The sequence below is a fragment of the Loxodonta africana genome, chromosome 16, assembly GCF_030014295.1.
Source record: "Loxodonta africana isolate mLoxAfr1 chromosome 16, mLoxAfr1.hap2, whole genome shotgun sequence".
Lineage (NCBI taxonomy): Eukaryota > Metazoa > Chordata > Mammalia > Proboscidea > Elephantidae > Loxodonta > Loxodonta africana.
The window spans coordinates 5,908,615-5,932,767 of NC_087357.1; the positions used below are offsets into that span (position 1 = coordinate 5,908,615).

The 24,153-nt window shown below is 49.0% G+C and overlaps 1 protein-coding gene across 12 annotated transcripts in view; it reads left to right on the forward strand.

Annotated features, from left to right (window-relative positions):
* Positions 1 to 1,131: 1,131 nt before the first annotated feature.
* EBF3 (EBF transcription factor 3) overlaps positions 1,132 to 24,153 on the forward strand; it is a 136,278-nt gene continuing 113,256 nt past the window's right edge. For 11 of the 12 annotated variants that reach the window (XM_064269169.1, XM_064269170.1, XM_064269176.1 and 8 more), the window contains exons 1-6: positions 1,132 to 1,265; positions 1,352 to 1,508; positions 1,875 to 1,938; positions 2,770 to 2,825; positions 5,679 to 5,752; positions 7,368 to 7,436. In XM_064269169.1, the coding sequence (XP_064125239.1) occupies positions 1,132 to 1,265; positions 1,352 to 1,508; positions 1,875 to 1,938; positions 2,770 to 2,825; positions 5,679 to 5,752; positions 7,368 to 7,436 (554 nt within the window). The remainder of the gene's footprint in view (positions 1,266 to 1,351; positions 1,509 to 1,874; positions 1,939 to 2,769; positions 2,826 to 5,678; positions 5,753 to 7,367; positions 7,437 to 24,153) is intronic. The other variant, XM_064269175.1, reaches the window with a different exon arrangement.

Here is a 24,153-nt window from a genome sequence, read left to right on the forward strand (position 1 = left end):
GGCCCGGAGAGCCAGGAGCCTTCTTTGTCACTCGCTGCGCCTGAGGACAGGCTAGGGACCAGGGTCTCCCGTGGCTAATGGGGTAGAGGGAGCATCTGGCCGAGGCTGCCTCCGAAGTCGGTTGCGGGCTGGGCCCTCAGCTAGGGTAGGAAGCACCCTGCGGGCTCATGCGGGGGAGACCCCGCCGGCAGCAGCCTTAGGTCGGCGTAGAACTCAGGCTGCGCGGCTCTGAGCAAGGAGCCCTGGACTCTCCTGCCCCGCCCCCACTCCGCGGCCGGTCGCCCCCCTCCCTGAGGGCCACCCCGGGGCGCGGTGCCGCCCCGCATTTATCAAATGCGCCTGGGTTGACTGTGTTTGGGGACACTGGGGCGGTCTGCGCTTGGCCCGGGCTGCGAGGGGATCTTGGCACGCTTTATTGGGGCAAGCGGGAACTTCCTCAGCGAGCGCCGGCAACGGGGCTCGCGGGGCTCGCGGGGCTCGGGCCGGCTCGCGCGCCGTCAGGCAGTCAGTCGGCGAGCGCGGCGGCGCGGCGGCGGCGAGGGGCGCGGCGAGGGGCGGCCGCTCCCATATATGGCGCAGGCACCGCCCCCCGACGTCACCCTCTGACAGCGCCGCTCCCGGGGGCTTCGAGTTTTGGCTCCCGGGAAAGGGTCCATTCCTCGGGGAGAGCGGGCTGAGTTTTGTGCGCCTCGTCCGCTGCGCGCGCCGCTCCAGGCCCTGCGCGCCCCGCCTGCGCCCGGGACTGCGCCGCAGCACTCACGGCCCGTTTATTTGTCTTTGGAGCAGGCGGGCCGCGCCAGACGCGGGCGATCCCGCAGTGTCCTGCAGCCGCGGACGCCGCCCGGCTAGGATGACACCACGTTGAGCGCCTGGAAACAACAACAACAACAAGCGCCGCCGCGGCCACCGCGTTCTCTCCTCCGAAGCGCCGCCGCCGCCGGTGTCCCCGCCGCCCGTGGCCGTCCGGAGCGCCGCGCCGGTGTATGCGGCGCCTGCCCGGGACGCGCTGAGCCGGCGGCCGGCCGGAGCGCAGGCGCCAGCAGGGCGAGCGGAGGGCAGCCACCGCCGAGCCCGAGCCCCTGCTCGCGGACGCGCGTTGGCCGGGCGCCGCGGCCGCCGCCAGCAGGGTTCATGTTTGGGATCCAGGAGAACATTCCGCGCGGGGGGACGACCATGAAGGAGGAGCCGCTGGGCAGCGGCATGAACCCGGTGCGCTCGTGGATGCACACGGCGGGCGTGGTGGACGCCAACACGGCCGCCCAGAGGTACGTACCGGGGCCCGCGCTCCCGCCCGCCAGCCGGGCCCCGCTGCCCGCGCCCCTCACCGGCCGCTGTCTCTTTCCTCCCGCAGCGGCGTGGGGCTGGCGCGGGCGCACTTCGAGAAGCAGCCGCCTTCCAACCTCCGGAAATCCAATTTCTTCCACTTTGTGCTGGCGCTCTACGACCGGCAGGGCCAGCCGGTGGAGATCGAAAGAACCGCTTTTGTGGACTTTGTGGAGAAAGAGAAAGTAAGTGCCCACAAGCAATCACCCCCTCCGGGGTTCTGGAAGCGGGAGGCGGCGGGGCCCGCGCGCCGGCTCGGAGGGCCCCCTCGGCGGCAGGGAGGGCTCCGCGAGGCCACCCGCCGCCGCCGCCGCCACGTGCGGCTGCCGCGCGGGCCCCGCCAGGGCTCAGCAACTTCTCTGCGCCCTCGGACTTGGTCGAGGCGAGGAGAACACTAGCCTTCCATCAGGACGGTGACATCACCGCGCTGCTCCAAGCTGGGATCCCGCCCCGTGCGAGGCCGAGGGGCCTCTGCCATGGAGGGGGACCTAGAGCGGTGGCCGCGCCTGACACCGGTCACACTAAATGCAATTATTTATCGTTACTTTCAGGAGCCAAACAACGAGAAAACCAACAACGGCATCCACTATAAGCTCCAGCTGTTGTACAGTAACGGTAAGTGCCTGCCGCCTGCGCTCTCCGCCGCGCGCCTTTCCGGAGACGGTTAGAGGACATCAAGATTTTGAGATTAAAATGACACGGATGTAAACACGAAATCTTCTCGTACCATAGAAGGAAAACAAAACATAAGCGATCAATAAGTCGATGGCACTTCACATGATTAACCGGTGGGGCTTGAAGTAGAAAGTTAAAAAGAGATCGATAGAGGCTCCAGGAGAACATCACTTTTAAGTGACTTTTTTCAATTTTGCAAATTAATGTTAATTATTGGGATGGGGGTAGCTCCATAAACCCAGCATAACTTACTTCCTGTGCACGAGTTTAAAAATAATCCTGGAGACACTTTAGAAAGAGTTCAGACTCTGCGATTCCATTCCTGCCTCTTGTTTTCTAAAAATAAACGACTTCTTGGGCCCACGGCAGAGCAGGCAGGCCTGCTCTCGGTGTGCTGCACTGCATGTTTTTTGCATCTTTCATTGCAAACCCTAAGAGTCTTAAGGTTCTTAACTGAGAAAAGGAAACAAACAGAAAACGCCAAACTAGCGAGGAGCGGCTGGGGTCTCTGGCCTTTGAAAGGCTGGCCCAAAGTTCTGCCTCTGGCGGCGGCAGGCGCAGCTCCGGACGCCCCGTGCTCCCGGCCCTTCCCGAGGCGCAGGCAGCTCCGGACGCCCCGTGCTCCCGGCCCTTCCCGAGGCGCAGGCAGCTCCGGACGCCCCGTGCTCCCGGCCCTTCCCGAGGCGCAGGCAGCTCCGGACGCCCCGTGCTCCCGGCCCTTCCCGAGGCGCAGGGCTGAGAGCCTGCTGAGATTTGCCTGTTTCTTTGCAGGAGTCAGAACGGAGCAGGACCTGTATGTTCGTCTCATAGATTCAATGACCAAACAGGTGAGAAAGTTCCCGCCTTTGCACTGGTTTTCACTGCCGAGTTGGGGTCGTCCTGGGGTTCCTAGGCCAGGGACTGACAAATGAATCGCCTGTATTTGTTTTTCCTTTCACTGCCTTGACATGCTAATTAGAATTCCATATTTATTGGGATAAATGAAGCGATTGGTAAAAGAGTTTATGTTGTCATTAGAATGGGACATATATGCTTTATTAAATGGCTTGTGATTGGAATCAGATTCTGCCTTAATTAATTTTAGTAATTAATATTTGACAGAGACATGTCAGGGTCTCCCCCTCCCCTTGTTTATTTTTAAACATTTCTCTCTCTGCTTGGAATCGTTTCATTGATTTTTTTTTCTGTAACAAAGGCACCTTACTCCCCTCCAGAGCTCATTGAGTTGGACTTGATTAGTTCATTTTTTTCTCCTTTCCAGCATGATGGTCTAGTAACATGAGACGTTTATTTGGATTTAAAAGTTAAATGTGTTGGGGTGAAAAGTCACCTTGTTCTCCTCTAGTCCATCTTCACCTCTCAGCCCCCCATCTCCATAATTCAAACTCCCAGCTCCAGGGGTCACCCAAACCCGTCCATTGCTCTGGAGCAGCATCATCCCCCTCCCCACTGTCATACCTTGTAAATAACACAATTACAAGCAGTTCCTTATTAAATTATTTAACCTGTCTTGGTCAACTCTCTGATGATAACTATTGGCTATCAGTAATATGATTAAGTGCAGAAAAGTGCTCCGTTCCTTTTTGACATTCTGCAGTCTCTCTGGCTGCTGGTTTTGTGCTGAGTGGCATGCTGTTTTTGTTATTTTAAAGGGACCCCTCTATTTTCTTAAAATAGGGTGTTTCTGGGGGGTGACCTCCAACGTGTAAATTGAATCCACTAGGCACAGGTTGATTTAAAAAATCTTTCCAAGCTGGACTGCAGGCTTAGAAATGAAAGGAGCATCTTCATTTTTGATGCTAACTTTAAGGAGTGTAAGCCCAGTGAAAAAGAGCTCTGGTCGCTTCCTGCAGCCAGTGCGTGTGCCTCCCCCTCTCGGCACCAATTTACTTTTCGGCTTTTAGTCTCCTAAAAAAAAGTTTGCCCTCCTCTAGCAGCAGTAGTGTTAGATTTTTGTACAGCAGTGTGGTTTTCTCTCAGAGCAAAACAGATCTGACAGGTAAACTGTGGTCTTTCTGACAAAGACAAGCCGGGTGCCCTTCTGTCATTATTTGAGTTGAGTTCAGAGAAGCTTCTGGAACTCGGGCTTCTTCTTGACTAGGTGCTTTTATTTCCTTTGTATATAATGGCTAAACGGTCTCGGAAATCGCGGTCGTCTAGTTAAGAGGTTTAAGTAGGCACAACTGAGTTGCCCTGTCCTTGCACAGAGCAGGACGAGGCTTCACCTTAAGTACTTTCATTGTTCATTTAGCCCCGTGCTTTTACAGTATAAACGACTGAAAATAAAGGCATTTAATCTCCTCCCTGTGACGGGAAGGGGAAAAAAAGAAAGAAAGAAAGAGCCCAGTAACTGATCAAAGAGTCAATGGCGCTGAACTGACAGTTTATGGATTTCTGTTTGTGCTACAAAATAAAAAATAAATCAAATATAAATACGGGGATCCATCCGAGGACAAGCCGCCGCTCTCAGAAGCGCCAGTGCCGCCGCCGTAGCCGCGCGCCCTGCAGCCAGCCCCAGGCGGTTCATTGGCCTGCGGTGACACTCATCCCTTCTGTGTTTCCGAGCGGGGTCCGGGTGGGAGGCTGGGCGCCAGAGGCTCTCGGGGACCCGGCCCTCGTCCCAGGAGGGCCGGTTGGACTTTCCAGAGAATGGCTCTGTGAGCCTGGATGTGGAGGGAAGCGTCAGAATTGCCCTCAGAGGTTGGAAAGAATTTCCAGATAATTTCCGGGGGGGGGGGAGGAAGGGGGGGCTGTGAACGGAGGGGACTCCTCTCCCCATCCCGTGGAATTTTCTGCCGTGTAACTAGCGACCCGCGGTCCCCGCCCTCCCCCGGGGGCTGGTGTTTCTCCGGCGGCCAGCGGCGGGCGGCCCGGCTCGGTCCCGGCCCGGAGCGCACCTAGCGCTCGCACCATCTGGCAGAGCCTCTGCTCAAAGCCCACCCGAGCGTGCGCGCAGACACTGCCTTTTTACCCGAGAAAAATCATTGTTAGCAGTTTCAAAATAAACACCAGATTGGCCATTAGCACTTTCTTTCCAAATATCATCCGGCGAGGAGCACGTGGCCCCGCGGCTCGGCGCCCCAAGCCGGCTCTCCTGCGGGACCAGCCGCCTGCCTCCTGCGGAGCCTCCTGGCAGAGCGGCCGGGGCTCCGGATGGCTCCTTGGGTTGGACTGCGGGCGCGGCCGCTAGGCCGACCGGGGAGCGCAGGGCAGGGCGGCTGCCGCCCTCGGCTTGGAACGAGCTGCCCGCGCCAGGCCGGCTTCCCGGCTTCTGAAGCGGCAGCGCCTTCTGGTCGGCCTCTTCCAACATGCAGATTGGAACTCTGTGTAGACAATGGCTGGAGACGCGGCCCAAGCGCCCGGGTGGGGTGCCAGCGCCCTCCCCTCCTGTGCCGGCCTCGGCCTCCTTCGGCCCTGCCCTCCCCGGGCAGCCGAGGCCCTGGGGCGCAGGCGGCAGGCCCGGCGGGTGCCCGGGGGAGGGAGCCACGCGGCCCAGCCCGGCGCCTGGGCCCAGGCAGCCCCACCGGTGACCCCGCCAGGAGGGTAGCCTGGGTGGGGCACGGCGCCTGCGCTGGCCAGCCCGTGCACCTGCCGCCGGCCAGGCCCGAGCGCCCCAGGCCCTTTGGGGCCCAAAGCCCGGGCCCCGCGTAATTCCTGCCTCTGCTTCTCACCCCGCGCAGGCCATCGTCTATGAGGGCCAGGACAAGAACCCGGAGATGTGCCGCGTGCTGCTGACCCATGAGATCATGTGCAGGTGAGCGCCAGCCCGTGGGTTGCGGGGCGCGGGGTCTCGGCGCCAGCTGCGCCCACAAAGGCCGCGGTGTCTAGGCGCCGCCACCCGCCCAAGAGGGGCAGCGATTGAAATGTAATCGGCAGGAGCCGCGCGCCCGGCCGCCGAGGAGCCTCCGCCGGGTTTTTCCCCAGTGGTGATGGGACCGCGCCCGGCTGCTCGGCGGAGCGGATTAATATGTTGGTCGTGTCGCTGCAATGTAGTCAAAAATGAAAACAGGTCCTCGGTGATGCATCTGCCCTTGCTGCTGGAGGAGTCAGGGATCACGAGGAATCGTTTTACTACTCCCTTCTAAAGCGTTGGCATCCCGAGCTCACGATTGTCAGTTATTGATAAAAAGGAAACTCTTTTGTACTTATTATAGAGTGCGTGTTGGAGAAAATTGGATTGTGATTCTGTCAGTTAACCTCTTCTCTGGCTCAGCCATGCATCCTTCATATTGTTGTTAGATGGCATGCGCCTTACTTGAGATCTCTGTCAGAAGAGCAATTTCCCACCTGTTTTTTTCTAACTACCACAAGAGTTTCACCCCTACATGGCAAATAAAAATGCATCATTGACTTTGTATGTGTGGCATGTGAAATATAGTTGCAAGGAATAATAAGGAGATGCTTTGCAGAATTCCAGGCTTCAGTAGCAGGTCCCATACTCTGAGGGGCATACTCTGCCTGGCTATGATGCTGATAGCCTAGCTGCCATTTCTGAGCAGACATATTGTTACAGCACTAATATACAAAAGCTGACTTTTTCTCATATCAGGTAATAAATATAAATTACAACCAATAAAGTGGAATTTCTTTATTATCCACTTCTGCATGTACTGCAATTAACATAGAAAGCGCACAGATGTGATTTAAGCTGTAAGTGGGAGACTGTAGACTTTCTTTAATCACTTTAGCTGTCAGCTTTAAAAGGCTTTATATACTTTGCCTACCATATGGTGTTAATTTAGCTAATTTAGACATGTAACCATTATACAAGTATGCTTTTTTAAAATGCAAGAAGCATAACATTTTTGTTTCATTTCTGCCTTAATTAAAGTTTCAATAATGGAGTTAAGGTAGGCTTAAAGAAGGAACAATAGAATTTTGTGGTAGATTGATGCGTGCTTTTGTGGCTATAATTAATAAATGCCCAAAAGAAATATTGGTTGAAGGTGGCATCTTGCATCTTTTCCAGAAATAACAGCTTGACAATTAGAGGTAAACAAAAGCTGAAGCTGTGAAAAGTTATTCCCAAGCCTCCTGCCTCCCTTTCTCCTGAGTTCACTGCAAAGACAAACACCGACAACATGTTTTTCCATATTTTAGCATCACAATTTGGATAGTAGCTCTGTTCCCTTCCTAGTATTAACAGATATGTCCAACTTGGCTCATTCTGATAGTAAGTTACAGTGTAAGTTTAGCTGCAGACCATGTGAACTCACTGGATTTGAATTTGCCCAACTACCTTTGTAGGATAACTCTTTTCTTGACTCTTATCGCCTGACTGTCAGACCTGAAAAAAACAAAAACAAAAAAAAGTCAGGCATAAAAGGGTGCCATGCATATTAAAAACCCTGTTTACCGTTGCTCTACAGCCGGTGCTGCGACAAGAAAAGTTGTGGCAATAGAAATGAAACGCCCTCAGACCCTGTAATCATCGACAGGTAAGGTTGACTTCTTTATTTTTCAAGACAAAACCGCAGCAACAACAAAACCCTGCCTTGCTTGGTTTCCAGTTGCTCCATATTTTTGAGTCTGGTGTTGAGCTCATCTTGTGCACGGCACCATTTGTTGTCCGCGTGTGCCATCACGCACAGGTGGGTTGACTTGGAAACCTGGTGGCTCGCTCTGTGGGGATTCAGTAATTGCTTGCGAGTTGTCAAGGGAAGCAGTTTCATCTGCCACTGCTCTCACTGTGAGGAACGCTTTATGCCTGGAGAGTTTCTGGCTTTAAACCCAGAGATATGCCGTAAAATGCTTTTTGCTAATTTGTTAACAAGTATTTCACTTTTGCATTATTTTTATCTCGTCTCATGGCTTAAGTCGAGACTTGGGTGGTGCGCTGGTGTGATTGTTGCCCGATGTTAGAATGAATATAATCTGCTCTCAATTAGTTGCAAAATGTATCCTAATTTTTTTTCCAATTGTAGCTGTCGTTTTGTGTCAAGTAGCAAATATGTAACTAACACACCAAAGTTGTTATAATTGAAACTAATTACACATGCTGGTTACATTTTCCACCATTAATTTCCATAACCAGATTAGCTGTATGCATTCTTTACATTTGCTGCTCTTCGTCTCGCCATTTACTGCATTCCTTGGGCCATGTTGCATCCTTTTAGGATACTAATCATTAGTCCTAATAGGGCTAATGTGCGTTTGGCGTTGCTTGGTCGAAACAACAAAAACACCACCACTCTGCTTTCTGAACGCTCCGAAACCACTGGGTTTTGGTGACCTGGGGGAAAGGAGGATTTCTTTCTTCTAAACAATGGGAAGCAGCAAAAGGCCCAGTGTGTGATTGACTGCAGATTTTGAAATTGGTATCCAAATCGAATAAATGCTGGCCGTGTACACATGACACCAGTTTTGTGAAGCAGAGCTTTAGACTGTTCTGAAGAGGGGTTGAATTTCAGCAGCTTTCATTACAAAGTTATCTTTTGATCATGAACTTTGCTGTGTAGTGCCTGAAAAATTAAACCCGGAAAAGTCCCTGAGTTAAGCCTAAAGAAATATGTGCCACCAGTGGAGAGCAATGCTAATGTTTAACTAGCTGGAATAGCTGTTTGCTTAGCGGAGAATGTTCGGTATCTGACAGAAGGCGCAGCTCTCTTATTAGTAATCAAATAGGGTTGACCAGTTGTGGCCGTCACTCAGGCAGTTGAGAACAAGTTCAACACTTTCTAGAACTCAAACTACAAAAATCAGTATAATTATATTTATCTTTAGTGTTGTGGCTGTGGAAATCACACAGCCTTGGATTGTTGTCTTATAACTGGATTTATTTTATTTTTTAATTGGCTCAGAGTGTGTGGGCGGCTGTTGGAACCTTGTCTGAATGTAAGATGCAGCACATGTTGGCTCTTCATGCGAAATTGCAAAAGTCTTTCTTGAGTTGTCTTCAGTTTGTGATGTTTATGAATTTGAAAGGATGTCTTGTTTTTAAATCTTGAGGTTTAGCATGCCACAATAACGAAGAAGCTATGCTGGTTCGACTTACGTTTTAGAGGCTGCGTTTTCTCTTCGGAATCACATTGGATTTGTGGTACATCTGATTGTTCATTGGCTATTGATACTGAATTACTTTTGATACTCCATTTTTTAAATCATATCATGGGAAATGTTTTCGCCAGATATGCAAAAATATATTCTTTAATTCTTGTTTGAGTGAATGCTTTCTTATATTTGATTAATTAAAATATGTGCCCCAGATCACTTATACCTCTACTACCCAAGAGAAGTGTGTTATCATTTGATATTCTAGAAGCATGAGAGGAGGGGAAAAATGTAAAAACATTTGGTTAATGGGTTTACCATGTTTATTTGAATAAGGAGGATGGAAGCTCCATTTATGCCTGGCATAAATGCTTTGGAGGTCTTAATTATTGATGAAAAACCTGCTCTGCTTCTAAATTCAAAGATATGACAATTTTATAGGAATTTTAATCACCTTCCGTGTTAGGGATTTTAAGGTAAGGATAGCTTTGTGTAATGACAAATAGAAAGTACATTTTCAGCATTCTTAAGAGAGCTGTCGCTTGTAATGACAAAATACTATTAGCATTTTGCTGCCTGCTGTAAACCCCTGTGAAATGACTGCAGTTTTGGCATTTTCTCCAGGTTGAGGCATATTTCTGGGGGAAAAGAGAAACCATTTAGTGTTCACTTGGGCAAGTTTTGTTATTCAGAGAAAGAAAAATACCTGTAGGTGGAGAATGTCTTTGGAGTGATACAGTCTTTCACAACTGAGATGGGTTTCAGTTTCGTGAGAATGATTATTTGTGTGAGGTGTGTGTTACCACCTAAAATTAGTTGCTTATGTGGAGTTCCTAGCCAGTGTTTCCTCTTGAGTATTGCAGAATAAAACATCCCTTCAAATTGGTGAGTCAGTTTATAGGTTCCCGCCAGCCGCGCCATCACTTGGTTAGTTGGCTTAAAAAAGAATTATATACAGTGTGCTTCGCCGGCTCCTTTTGGCCTTTGGATACGTTTAGCAGGTTTTGACCAGATAAGGCATATTTGTCCTGAGGATATAAACCAATAATTCCAACCTGAATTGAGATCAATGGGCCCCTATTTGTGCGCGCCCACTCCAAGCCTTTCCGGCAGGTCGTGACGCTGCTCTGTGTTATGAGAACAGAGCAGGGAGCTAGTGTTCTCGCTGGGTAATCACGTTCTGGAGACGCTGACGCCTCGAATCAATTAATTACCCAGTTTAGTTTAGTTATCGTCCAGAAGCATTAAATACCTATGAGCAACACGGAAGGTCCTTCAGAGCAAAAAAGAGGGGTAAGTGAGGGTACTGTGCATTGCAGGACCCTTTTAATTTATCGTGAAGACTTCACTTACCTGAACTTTTTTTTCCCCTCATAAAATGTTGCTACAGAAACCATCTTTTATACGTCCATGAATATAATTATATTGCAGCGTATTTAAAATAACAACACAATTCCTGAGCTAAGGGAGAAACACAGCCTTGTAAAGTAGAAAGCCTGGTCAGTAAAGAGACGCGTCTGGAGGAAGTATCTGTGGTAAAGTGCTCTGACCTGCAGGGAGCCAGCAGAGAGACAGGAAAAGGCACATGTGTGTAGTGCACACTCGTGCGCACCCACACCCACATACATGTGTGCAGGTATGTGTATGAGCCCTGGTATCACAGTGGTTAAGCGCTTGGCTGCTAACCAAAAGTTCTGTGGTTTAAACCCACCAGCGCTCTGTGGGAAGAAGATGTGGCAGTCGCTTCTGTAAAGATTTCAGCCTTGGAAAGCCTGTGGCGGCAGTTCCACTCTGTCCTCTGGGGTTGCTATGAGTCGGAATCGACTTGATGGCAACGAGTTTGGTTTTTGGTTTGGTATGTATTTGTATATACATGCCTGCACACACATACACACGTACATACGTGTATGTGTGTGAATGTGCATGCATGTAATGTGCATATGCGTGCATGTGTGCACACACATACGTGTGTTTATGTATGTGTACACACCCCACATGCATGTGCATTTACTCACATATGTGTATACATGTACACACATATACATGTATGTGTGCTCATAATGGGTGCAATATGCATACACATGTGTGCATGTGCATAGATGTGCGTGCACATGTCTACATGTGCACACACACATGTACACATGTTTTTATGGTTTTGCTGAAAAGGATGGGAGGATCATTTTCGCTAGTGGAATAATGTTTTCTGGGAAAACACAAAAGCAGATGGTCTTCATTAGGAACACCCATTGTCCACATATCCCAACTATGAGCAGATAAATCTCTCCTGTTTCACCCGTACATTCCAAGGGCTGTAAATGATTACAGGATGTCGGTGAAGCTGCTAAACCAAAACCACACTTTGGCTCCATCCTTCCCTTGTGCCATCCCAGTCCGGCTCAGCGGAACCTCTGAATGCTCCTGCCAAGGTGCATCTCTGACTCTCGCCTAGCTTGGCGCTGCCCGAGTGGGCCCGAGGATGCAGATCCCGCTGTTGCAAAGGGAGAGGGCGGTGGTGGTGGCAGCGCAAGCAGGGTGAGGGGACGGTCCGGGCAGGCCGAGGCAGCGCGCAGGGGGGCTGCATGCAGCTCCGGGAGCATGCTCGGCGGGGCGGTTCCAGATGGCACCGTCTCAGGCATCCTGCTCGCTGACATCTCTGCAGCAGGCTGAGCCCCTCCCCGGTAAATCTGGCATTAGTCTATAGAGTTTGGGAGACTTATCATTCCAAGTGTGTCCTACTTTCCTGTCGGGAAGCCAGACATCTGTTTATTCCATTTTCTTTCATACAGAGTTTGGAATAGCTTTAGTTTGGGGGGGAAAAGTTTTGTCATATTTAACAGCTGTTACAAAATTTCAACCTTGTGAGCTCTTAAAATACTTTTCGGCTGACCTCAGATTTTTATACATAATTGACATTGGGTTGTAGAAAAATATTATTTGCTTAACCTTTCATTGTCTGCCATTTCGTATTGTGTTTGGTCAGATTCGCCAGCTACCAACAATTTTAACTCTGAGTTCCCCCAAACCCTCCAAAGCGTCATTTGAATTCATTTCCACGTTTTAAGTTTACACCTTTAAAGTGACTGCAGAGCCCACGAGCCTGGGACTGATTGGAGATTTTCTTCTTCTTCTTCTTCTTTTTTTTTTTTTTAGTCAACAGTGTTTCTTTTCACTTCCTGTCACAAAGGTCAAAGAGAGCCGACCTTTGCTGGCAATCCTACTCACTGAATTATTCATGGGATTGACTTTTTGTCAGCACACACAGTTGTGCTTTGGGACATTTTATTCATTTACCTCATTTAAAGCGCCTTTCTGCACCTGTTCAAGTATTAATATCGTGTAATTTGGGCCTAATGCCGGTTTTGCGGAACACTCATTATATTTTTTATTAGCTATATTTCCAAACGATTATGTATGATTATTACCGAGCCTTACAAACGGCACCGGCTTATTCCCTAGCCCCTTACATCTCCTTGTCAGGTTGTTTTCAGAAGCAGGAGGATAAACATTTGACCAGTCCCGATGTTTTTATTCCTGCTCCATCTCCAACCAGAGAACTCAAAGCTTCCTCCCTCATGGCTTTGCGAGAGCTGATTAAATCCAACTCCGCAGAAGCTGTACAAATGCCAGCATTTATAAGGTCAACGCTTTTGTTAAAAACGCTATGTAAATGAGGATCTGCAAAAAGGGACATTAAATAAAATTAAATTCATTGTCTTCTTTAATGCCATTTACATTTTGGCTAAGCCAGGGCCTGTCAAGGAGGATTTTAAAAATAATTTTAATTACACATCATTTAGGGATCCAAGGTTTTCTGTTCAGTAGCATTTGGATAACCTGCAGAATGGAGACTGTTTATTAACTTCTTAAATGACAACTTGTCATTTCATCCACATAGTGCAGTGAAAACAGGATAGTTTGATGTTCATTTTTCCTTCTCAGTTTTCTTAAAGATGTGAATATAATTATCATCCAACAGGCCGCCTGATCCCCGAGTCCTCCTCTTGGCCTCGATTGTGCGTTTTGAGACGCACTTTGGTTCAAGGTCTGTTATCATATGCTGGGGCTGGAGTGGAGGAAAAGCATTGCCCGGCAATGTGGCGATATTGAAGCGCACTTTTGATGAAGCCACGGCGACAAAGGGCCTGGTTTTGGCTGGCACGGAGCACTCTGGCTTCACGGGTTCAAGCGTGAGTGATGGTTTCATTCACGGGCACGCCAGCGGGGAGAGGCAAAAAGTTCAGTGTGCTCATTCATCCTTTACAATATTTTTTGCAAACTTTTGCAAATAAACAGAGAAGGACGAGCTGTGTTATGGAGGAACAATGAAATGCGTTCAGGTATTAAATAGGAAGACACAAGATGCAGGCCCCACGTTGTATGTTTTTTTCCCTCCCCCAAACCACCAAGATCATGCGGCTTACATCACAGGCTCTCAATCTGTGTGCGTGTCCAGCAAAGGAGGCCATGGTTCCTGTGGTCGCCTGCCTGGCCTGTGGGGCTGGGGAAGGGTAGTGCGGTACAGCCACCTCCAGGCCCCGTGCCCCAGCTCTGGTCCAGGCCGAGGGAACACAGTGGCTCCTACGGAGCCTGCAGAGATTTATGACCTCCTGGCCTGGGTGAGGACTCAGGGGCCAGGCCAATTGAAGTCTGGGTTTTGAAGGGAGCCACACACCAGCAATGACTTCCGCAACGCTCTTAAACAACACCAGCGCTCCTTTGCTTGTGCAGGGGAGCCGGCCCTCCAGAGGTGCAGTGCACAGGCTCCTCAGAGCAAACTGCGTTGCAGCAGCCTTTGCCAGAGTATGAAAATGCAGAGGGGCGGAGGGGAGGGGCTGGGAGTGGGCTGTCAGAAGCTATAGTCCGGGAGGTTTGTTGACGCAAACCATGCAGCCTCTGCGGCAGCCTTATCAGGTGAAAAGCAAAGATATTGCCAGTGCCTGTAATTGTGTTAGGATGCCTTGGATGAATTGGATTACCTTATGGAAAACCTTCCAAACTCGGGGTTCTGTTACGTATGCTTACAGGAAGCAAATAATTACTCTATGTGCACCAGGAGATAATTGGCGCTGGCCGGGGCCTTTCAGTGACGCCGCCGAGGAGAGCAGGCGAAGCTGGCTGGGTCAGGGCGTTTAGGAGGCGAAACAGGGAGCCTGATCTCTGAGAGCCAGCTCGAGGTGGCCCACACTGATGTTGTAATTTTCGGTTACTTTTCAAAGATGGTGAATAATTTATCAGAATTCAAACTCACAGGGGCAATAGGAGCCATGTTGGAGGAGATAAAAATTCCAGGCTCTAATGATGGAAATTGTCGACGCAGATGCCAGGAAGTGATTGACAAGCAGAGGTACAGGAAGTGAAAACTCAGGAGCTTAACCTGCAGTTGGCAGAGCTTCCATAGCGTTACACTCGGAGAAAATGAAAGCCATTCACGTGTCGGCTCGGCTCGCCAGAACACAGGCCCCTCTTGTTTGTTTATCTGAATAGCAGATCTCCCCAAATGTTTGTGGTCAAAACTCTAGATAATGAGACCTTATGCTGGTATTATTAATGCTTTAAAATAATAATGTGGCCGTGATTTAGAAAAATAAACAGAGGAAATTTATGGGTTTAGGGTTTTTTATTTTTGGTTGTTGTATTTTATAAGCATCTTAGACTTTGGGGTAACTGCTGTGCATTACATTGTCGAAGCTTGCGAAAACAGCTTTTAAAACTATTCTTTAAAAAAATGGCCAGTCATAGGGGCCAAAATATAAATGGTCTAAATTTGCCAACAATTTGGTGAACGCTTTGGAGGGGGTAGGCTAGGCGAACTCTCTCGTTAGTTGTTTTTGAATCACTCCTCTCCCTGCTCTTGAGAAACAAAACCACGGCAAAGTTCCCCTCTGCAGTTAGTCCCCTGGAAGTTCCTCAGCTAGAACACCCTCAGCATTCATCTTGGCCGCCGGCAGGAGTGGGTCTGGCCGCTGCAGCGTCTGAAACCAGCAGAGAGGGTAGCACTGTGTTTCCCGATCGTCCACTAGGAAATGAGTTTAACATGTGCGGAAAGGCAGGGGCGCACAGGACTCGGAGCCCAGGCCCCGCTAACGGAAGGGGTCGGCTCCAGAGTGTCTCTGCTCGCACATCTGGGGAGGCGGCCGAGCTGAGACAGGCAGCTCCAGCCGCCGCCCCTGCCTCCCTCCGTCCGCCCACCCCCCCCCCGCCCCTGTTCCCAGTCCCTCTTTCTTCCCAGAGAGCAGTAGGGGCAGGGTGCCATGCTAGAAAACCCCAAACACAACAGAACTTTGGCAGCGCTCACTGCCTTCCACATATTTGACCTTGTGATGAAGAATTTACAAAGGGGGAAAACAGCAGCCCTGACTCCTGAGGCCAGCCATCTGAGTAGCAGTTCCAACAATGGTTTCATACAAAACGGCCGGGCCTCCCCTTTTATGTAAGTTTTCATTGAAATGGAAAGATTGTATGAGGTGGCCGACCTGGGTGTCATGGGTTTGCTGAGCACAGTTCTGGGCCGCCTGGAGGTGACATATGTGTAGCACAAGTGTGGGATTCGATTACAGCACAGCAGTGGGCCTGCAGAGGTGCCCACGTGGGGCAGGCAGAAGGCGCCTTTAGGGAGCCCCCCTTGAAAAAAAGTCCTGTTGCTTAGAGTAGGTCCCTAAAGCACAACGGGGACGGGGGGGCGCCTTTATTTCAAACAGTGCCCAGCACAGCAGGCTTGGTCTTTGGTGTTGGGGCATCGGGGCCAGGGATGTCCCCCCAGTTCTCACTGGAGAAGGACTCCTCCCCAGGTACTCCTAAGTTTTCTCAGACCTTCAGATTACGGGTGTGGCTGTTAGGAAGCACAGTTAGGACCGATGTCCTTTCCCAGGTGCCCTGGCGCAGAACCACCTGACTGTGTCCTAGAGGGCATCTAACGAGGGTGGAGGGAGGGGAAGAGCAAATGGGTGCCAGGGGACCCAGCGACCACGGGCGGGGGCTTTGGGGCCACCAACCGCCCCCCCCACCGGCCCCTCACTTGGGCTTTTCTTCTCCTGCATGTGATGTAGATCCAGAGGGGCCCGATAATAACCAAAAAAGCCCGTTGCCACGGAGTCAACTCATAGCACGCAACCCTGTAGGGCAATACTTAAATTTCAAGTTTTTTGTCCTTAAAGGTTTCTGGGTGATATTTTTTCTTTTTTAAATGGTCTTGGGGTTTTCCTAGTAAACACCTTCACCCCTGGGCTTATCGGCAGCACACGTTTAGATGTATGGATGCAGGCTGGGGTTCTCCTGGCTTTGGCAAGCTTACATGTCCTCACACGTCTGTTTTTTTTTTTTTCTTTTTCATTTAAAGCAGCTGGTTCCTTTGCAGATAAGTGAAAACATGCTAACTTTTTACTAAGAATTTATTTAAGTGGTACGATTCAATTTCACTTATCATCGTAAGTTTATTTCCTAAATAATACTACTTTGGAATATTTAAATAGGGCAGGTCATAAAAGGAGAAAGACTAAATTACTGGGAAGGCAAACATACCTTGCCCTGGCGTAAACATGGAATGAATTTCGCATTCAGGGTAGCTGTTGGCTTTTTTGGTTTAATAAATTAAACTACAAATTTTCCTAATTGCCAAACAAAATGTTAGGCCGGCTTTAGCCATTGCTGACAGTAAAACACAACGTAAAACCTGCTGAGAGTTATATGTGGTATTTAATACGAGGCAGAGTCAGGCAAGGGTTTTTATGGTTAAGTATGAATTCACACCCAGAGCATTTGTTTCGCATTAGGAAGGGTTTGTAAATCAGGTTGGTGTGCGGGAATGGGGTGGTCCCTGGGCGGCCTCTATTCTGGTGCTCCTTTCCTGAGATTTGGTTATTGGAAGCGCTGCACAGGGAGCCTCCCTATCCATTTCCATTTTCTGAATGAAGCAATTTGTCCTCTGACATAGGAAGATTGGGTCAGGACACAAGTGGGGGATTGGATGGGACCCGGTGCTCGTCCCCCCTGTCCGAGGTCACCAGCCTGATCTGGCCACTGGGCAGCAGCCATCAGTTAAGGAGACATGGACTGACCATTGGTCCTTGGCTGGCGCAGGCCCCAGGGAAAGGTGGGAAGGGTCTTGGAAAGTGCTTTCTTGGGGAAAATATGGCAATAGCTATCATTTGTTAAATTTGACAAGTAGGTTCTAAATATAACAGTGCTTTGCCCAAAGACCATTACTTTGAACAAATAAAGGAGTTATGCCTCCATCCATAGTTATGTGTCTGTGTGACTCACGAGCAGACCTGCTCTGCCCCAGGTCCCCACAGGTGGCTTGCTCTCTCATTCCTGTTGGTCACCAAAGCGTTCGTGTTGGACGAGTTGCCCGCTTCAGGGCACAGCACACCAAAAGCACTCTAAGAGAAAGCATTAAAATAAAAATAAACTTGGCTTGGTTCAGAGTCACCGGTGCGTAGATATGCTTTATAGTTTTTAAGATATTCCCTTCATATGTGATCGTGAATAAATCGAGGCATCTAAGTACATTTTAACTTTACGAAAAAATAATGAGCAGGCTGTTCCAAGTCCTGTAGTCCACAGTGTACTTCTGGGTAAGGGGTGTTTGTCATGGTTCTGAAGACCCCGTTATAATTATCCCCAGCAATCATAGCATCCAGAACCCCATTCCAGCCCCAAACACATTTGTTCCCATTTATTAGACTGTGAGCAGTAACTAATTTCCATTGTTTCGGAGTTGTGTGTTATGGTAATTTATTGCGTGTGCTGGGGGTCAAACAGAGTTGACCAGTCGGCTGGGCAGATCCGTGTCAGGGCAGGCTGAGAATCTGCAAACACGAAGGCTGGGAAACCAGGAACATGTGATTTCAAAACTGCTCCAGCCTTTTTAATCATGTTTTGATTTATTCTCTGTTTCGTTACTTGCTTCGCTCTTGCTCCTTTTCTCCTTTTAACACAGCTGAGTCGGGAACAGGATTATAATTACCATTATTATTATTTTTTTTTTTGGAAGGAAATGGTAGCGCTATCTTCTAACGAGTGGAAACTTTTGCTAATGCCCTGAATAAAATATTTGTCAGCGGCCTCCACTAAACGTAAAAGCTCTCCGCCGAGAAAACAATGTCTCAACTGTTCCCTTCTCATCATAGCAGGTTTCCTTAGCAAGTGGAGGAAAAAGGCTTGTTTAGGCGAAAATAATGATCATAAATAGAGCTGTATAGTGGGGCTTGAAGGAGGTGGTGACAGTCTTGCTATCAAGACCTGCAATTCCAAGGAAATATGAGTGTTCTGATCCAGGGAAGCAGTAATTATCTTTTTGTGAAGAATGTACAATGGTGTCGGATGATGAATCGATCGCAGATTGGGAGCGTGGTTTAACTGTCATGTTCCAGAGATAAGAAGGAGCGCCGGGATTGCTCATCGTTTCTGCGAGTTCACAGCCAGCTAGTTTATTAGCACAAATCCCAAATGTTTAGTAAACTCATTAGGTCCCATCTAATGCTAATTTATCATCATAGATGGAACCCGAGTGGTGGCGGCCGCAGGACTGTGCCGAATCCGCCTGATTTACCGAGCCCTCTGATCAATCACCTTCTCTGCGCTGCCCATTTGTCTTCAAATGCTTTAAATGGGCCTGAGTGATCTTTAGGATTAAACCATAGCAATCGGTTAGGGTTCTCTGGAGTTATCTCCCTAGGATGGTTATCTGGAAGGTTAGGAAATCCTATTCAGGCTGAAGTGGGAAGAGGAGCTTGGGTTTTGGGTTGCCTGGAGGTTCTTCCCCGCTTCCTTTTCCCTCCTCCCCTCTTCCCCCTCCCACTCAGCCCTGCACCCAGCCCCTCCCCATCTTCCCTTTCCTTTTACAATCCAGTCACAGAGTCGAAATCAAAGAATTTCCTTGCAAAATCAGTTTACTAAGAAATGCATCATGGTACATAAATGTCAAGTACAGTTTATTCTAAACTTCAGACAGTGTTTTTCTTTTCAAAAATCAAGCTTTAAATGCCCAGTTCTCCTGACATTTTCGTACATATTCTATAGTGTTTTCCGAGAGGATAATAACCTTTGCTTGATCCTAGGCAACAGCTGCAAAGATAATGAAATTCTTATGATATTTCACCAGGTAAAATGTGAATTGCAGAAGAAAAGCTATTGAATTTTTATGGATCTTAATCGCATAAAATGAGATTCATGGGGCATACGTCTAACTATACTCGGTGGACCAGCAGGCTGCGGTTGCCGTGCGGATTCGCCGTGTGGTGTGAGGCGCACTCGGGCCTCCACTATGAAAACGTTCCCCAAACGCTGCCTTCAGCTTGCCCTAAGAGTGATAATGAAATATGACGGAAATTTCCTCGTGCTGGTTCAGTGGCAGAGAGGGCCTGCACAGCCTGTATTAATTCAGCTGACTTATGTTCCAGATCTTGATTTACCTTATGATTCAAAACTTCTTCAGGCTTGCTCCCCAATTGAAATCAGATCTCATCTGCAGCCTACTGGTATTGATCCCTATTTAACATCAGGGCTCAGAATTGATTGGCATTGATTAACAATAAAAACGCTGTCCTCCAGGTCCAGCCGCCAGGCCAGTATTTGGCGGGAAGGGCACCGGAATGTTCTTCCTCACTGACCAATCCGGGGAGAGAGATGGCACCGCCCCCAAATAAACAGTATATTTTAATGTTATCGTAACTGGATGCCAGACTGGCAGTGCAAATTGATTTTATTCTCGTTGGATAAGATAAATATCTTTAATAAAATTCTCATTTTATTTAGGATTTTACAGGAATAACTTGATTACAGGGAGAGTGAGATTTTTCTTTTCCCACTGCGTAAAAAATGGATTAAAACATAAAGGCGATATTAACACAACACCAGAGATGAGATGTTCATCAAGTCAGAAATGACGCTCAGGGCGGGAAAGTCGAGGGGAAGACGTTACCCAGAGAGACGCCCGTTGCACCTCACACGCTGCTGGTTTTACTGAGCGTTTTACGGTGTCGGCTGGGGCCACGTGGGCTCTGCTGGCACCTGCCTGTCCTGTGCACAAAGCCTGGCTTCCACCCAGAGCCCTGCAGGGACATACGGTTCCAAAGAGCTCAGCACTGAAAAACAGCTAAACAGCATCAAACCCCAGAGCCTTAAGGAGACTCTATCTTTGTTTCTCTTTTGTCTTCATTCACTAGTGTAGACGCAACCTGTAAGAAGAGATCCTAACAATTATTTTAGTTGATACCAGAGATGGAATGCAGCCATTAAGGAAAGTAAGAGAAGTCTGGCAAACTGTAACTTCTGCTCTGCACCCTTGGAGATTGCCTTGTTCCCAAGCCCGGCTGGTAACTCCTGGCAGCGGGTTGGGCTCATCCTTAGCATCCAGGTGTTTGGGAGGCCAGGTCCAGCTGAAAGAAATTATCCAATCTCTAACATCCAGAAGTTTACAGTTATATAATGATGGAGAAAACCACAAATCCCAAGGGACATCCAATTTTAGAGATAGTTTTAAAATGAAATTAGCCAGCCAAGCCTCTAAGACAACCTTCTTGTACATAGGACAATACAGGCAATCTGGAATTAATTTTTTTTTTTTTTTTTGGTGATAGGGCAAATCCAATTTGTTTCTTCAACTGTTGATTAAGGAATCAGTTCTACAAGGCTGTCCCCTGTAAGTATTTGCTGTTTATTTGTCTGTGGAAAGCTGCTGGAATCCCTTCCAACTGGGAACACCAGGTCAAGCGCAGCCGTGATGAAGGTCTGCTTGCCGGTGCTCAGCGGCCTGACTGTCCTGGTTTGTGCAGAAGGGACAGTTGGCTTTTTTAGCAGCAAGTGGAGGTTACCAGTCACTTCCCATCGTGCAGGCAGAGCTGTGTAGAACAGACGACAGAAATCTGTTGTACCTTCCTCCCTTCTCTTAGAATCCAGAGGAAAACATGCATTAGCAAACAGTAAATAAGTAAATGCTTTAAATGAGAATGAGTTTTACTCAAGGTCAGCTGAATTAATGTCAGTGTGTGGCCTGGCGTCCAAGGAGCTCCAGGGTCACTGGTTTTAAAACAAGCACCTGTCCCTGAGTGCTTTGCGCAGAACACCCCCCCGCCACCTCTCCAGTTTAAAATTTTAGGGGAGGGGTGTCTGTTTTAGTGTTTTAAAATCGGTTTTAAGTATTTGATATACCTTTCAGTCTATCCTGTTTAAAGATCTTAGCAGAGAGCTGTTCAAATGTAGTCACCTGATTTGCACACCAAAAAACAAACAAACAAACAAAAACACCCACTGCCATTGAGTCTATTCCAACTCTTAGTGACCCAGTAGAACTGCCCCATAGGATTTCCAAGGAGCACCTGGTGGATTCGAATTGCCGCCCTTTTTGGTTAGCAGCCAAGCTGTGCCACCTGGGTTTCCGGTTCATACACAAGCAGGCGTTATTTCGAAGAAAATAAGTGTGATCATTACCGGCTTTACCAAGCCGAGATGCCTTCTCTGGCATGCTCCTTTTCTGGCTCAGGTGGCCCCAGTTTCCCCACATCTCCTCTGGGGTCTGAATTATCTGCTTTTGCTGGTAGAGGTAAACCTGGGGGTTCCAGCACACTGTGATGCCCTGAGCTTTTGGGACCGTCTTTCAAGGGCACAGTGGCTGGGGGCTCTGGGAAGGTGGGTGTAGCGGTAGCTTGATTTTTAAACCATATTTTAACTCGCTTTATTCTCAGTACAAATTATTCTTTATTTTTATTTATTTTTTTTACAACCATCACCACTATTTTTTTCCAGAATGTTTTAATCACCCCAGTCAAGAACTCTGTACCCATTAAGCAATAACTCCTCATTGCCCCTGCACCCAAGCCCATGGCAAACACTGGTCTGCTTTCTGCCTGTGTACTTGCCTATTCTAGGTATTTCATCGAAGTGGGGCCATGCAATATTTGTCCTTAAGCGTCTGGTTTATTTCACTCAGCATCGTGTTTTCAGGGTTCACCCACGTCATAGCACGTGTCAGGACTTCATGCCTCTTTATGGCTGAATAATATTCCATTGTATGGATGGACCACGTTTTCTTCATACATTGTTTTTAGACACTTGGGTTGTTTCCACCTTTTGGCTGCTGTGGATAATGCTGCAGTGAACGTTGGCTTACAAGGCTTGATGTGTTTTCGTTTTGGTTGGCATTTATCCAATGAAGTCATTTCCCCCCACTAAAAAAACCACAGTCAGTATTAAATACTGTGTTTGGTTTCGCGGTTTTTTTTTTTTTTTTGGTGATTTTTGTCACTTCATCCTATACTGATGCCTGGGAAAGAGAAAACCAGTAACCATGGTGACCCCATGTGTGTCAGAGTAGACTGTGCTCCATAGGGTTTTCAATATTTTGGAAGTAAATTGCCAAGCCTTTCTTCCAAGGTGCCTCTGGGTGGACTTGAATTTCTGACCTTTTGGTTAGCAGCATTAACTGTTTGTACCACCCAGGGACTCTGGGAGAGATACCTAGGGCTGAAGAACAGTCCTGGAGCATCAGCTGGTCTTTTCCCCACCAGAGATATTCTGAAATCCCTCAAAATCTGCAAATGACATGCATCCCCAAAATACAACCACAGTTTTTATCTTCCTAAAAGTTGTTGTGAATGAAAAACAACTGTACGTATGGGCTATGTATAGCAGGCCAAGGCCCAGGGAGGCTGGGTGGCCTGAGTGTGTCAGACCAGGTTGGCTTCATGACATCGGAGTGGCTACTCTCATGGTTGGTGGGCCACGGGGGCCAACAGCTTGGGGCCGCCACCCTCCTCCCTGAGTAATGCCTGGTCCTTGAGTGTCTGACTCTGGTAGCCCCTTCCTCTCTCCCGCTCGTGGTTGATGGACTGGATTGGGGTCCACTCGGCCTGGGGTCCGCTGGGCCCCAGGCATGACCCAGCTCTCTTGCCATTGTAGTTTGGGCGTCTGTGAGCCTGTCCTCAGTGCCTTCCCGCTGGTCCCATCCCCTCACAACACACCACTAACAGGTGTCCTTCCAGAAGGGCAGGCTGACCCTGTCACCTGGGGCAAACACCTTGAGGGATTTCCACGGCCCCCTCCTCCCTCTGAGCCTGCCGGTGTCTTGCCCTGCTCATCCATCTTGCCTCTTTCCTTGCTCCTCCTCAGTGGCTCAAGACCACGCTGTTGGAGTTGCCTCACCTCTCGACTTGGAGGCCCCCCTTCCTGCTCTGAGGACCCCGGGGCCAATTTCCACTCTGCATCCTGAGGGCCCCTGAGGCTGTGCCCTGCACTCCCTTGTCCATGCCTCCCCTCTGTGCTCAGGCTCTGCACGGGTCCTAGAAGCAGGGCTGGGCCTCAGGAAGGACATTGGCACTTGGCAGCTCCAGCCTGGAGTCCAAGGTGGAACAGGAGTCCGTGTCCTCACTGCTGATGCTGGTGTGGCTTGCACAGGACTGGGGCTCCAACCCGACATGAATCAGCATCATCTGTCTCTTGTAAGTTGATCATCTTTCCAAGTCTTGCTAAGCCAGGCACAGGTGCCTTCCATCCCTTGAAATGGAGGCCTGCCAACAGTACGGATTGAGAAGTCACTTATCTCTTACCACCCTACCTACTGAAACCAAAAAAAAAAAAAAAAAAAAACTCATTGCCGTCGAGTTGATTCTGACTCACAGTGACCCTGTAGGACCGAGTAGAACTGCCCTGTAGGGTTTCTGAGGAGTGGCTGGTGGATCTGAACTGCTGACCTTTTGGTTAGCAGCCTGAGCTCTTAAGCACTTTGCACCAGGGCTCTACCTACTAAGGTAGGATGCTTGACTTTCCTAGTTTTTAAAACAATCCACATTTTCCAGGCTTTGTTACCAGGTGTCTGGGAGGTTCCAGGGAGCAGCTGCTCTTCCTCTGAGTTGTTCCTGTGACCTGGGGATTCTGTTCCTGTGAGTGGGAGGAACTAGGACCCCCCCTCAGTTATACCATCTGGGCCTGTTTAATGTGGCCTTTAGGGAGGCCACCTCTGGCTGGGGAGGAACAAGTGTTGGGCATCAAAGGCAATTCCAGTGATGGGTGTCTGGAATCAGGGAGCACCCTCACATTTGTGTGCCCCAAGCCCCTCTGGCTCCACTCCATCCTTCTGAGCCACTGCTTGGGTGGGAAGAGGGCCATGAGACCATCCAAGATGTCAACAGGAGGATGAGGATGTCTTTCCCACTCTTCCTCCTGCCCCTA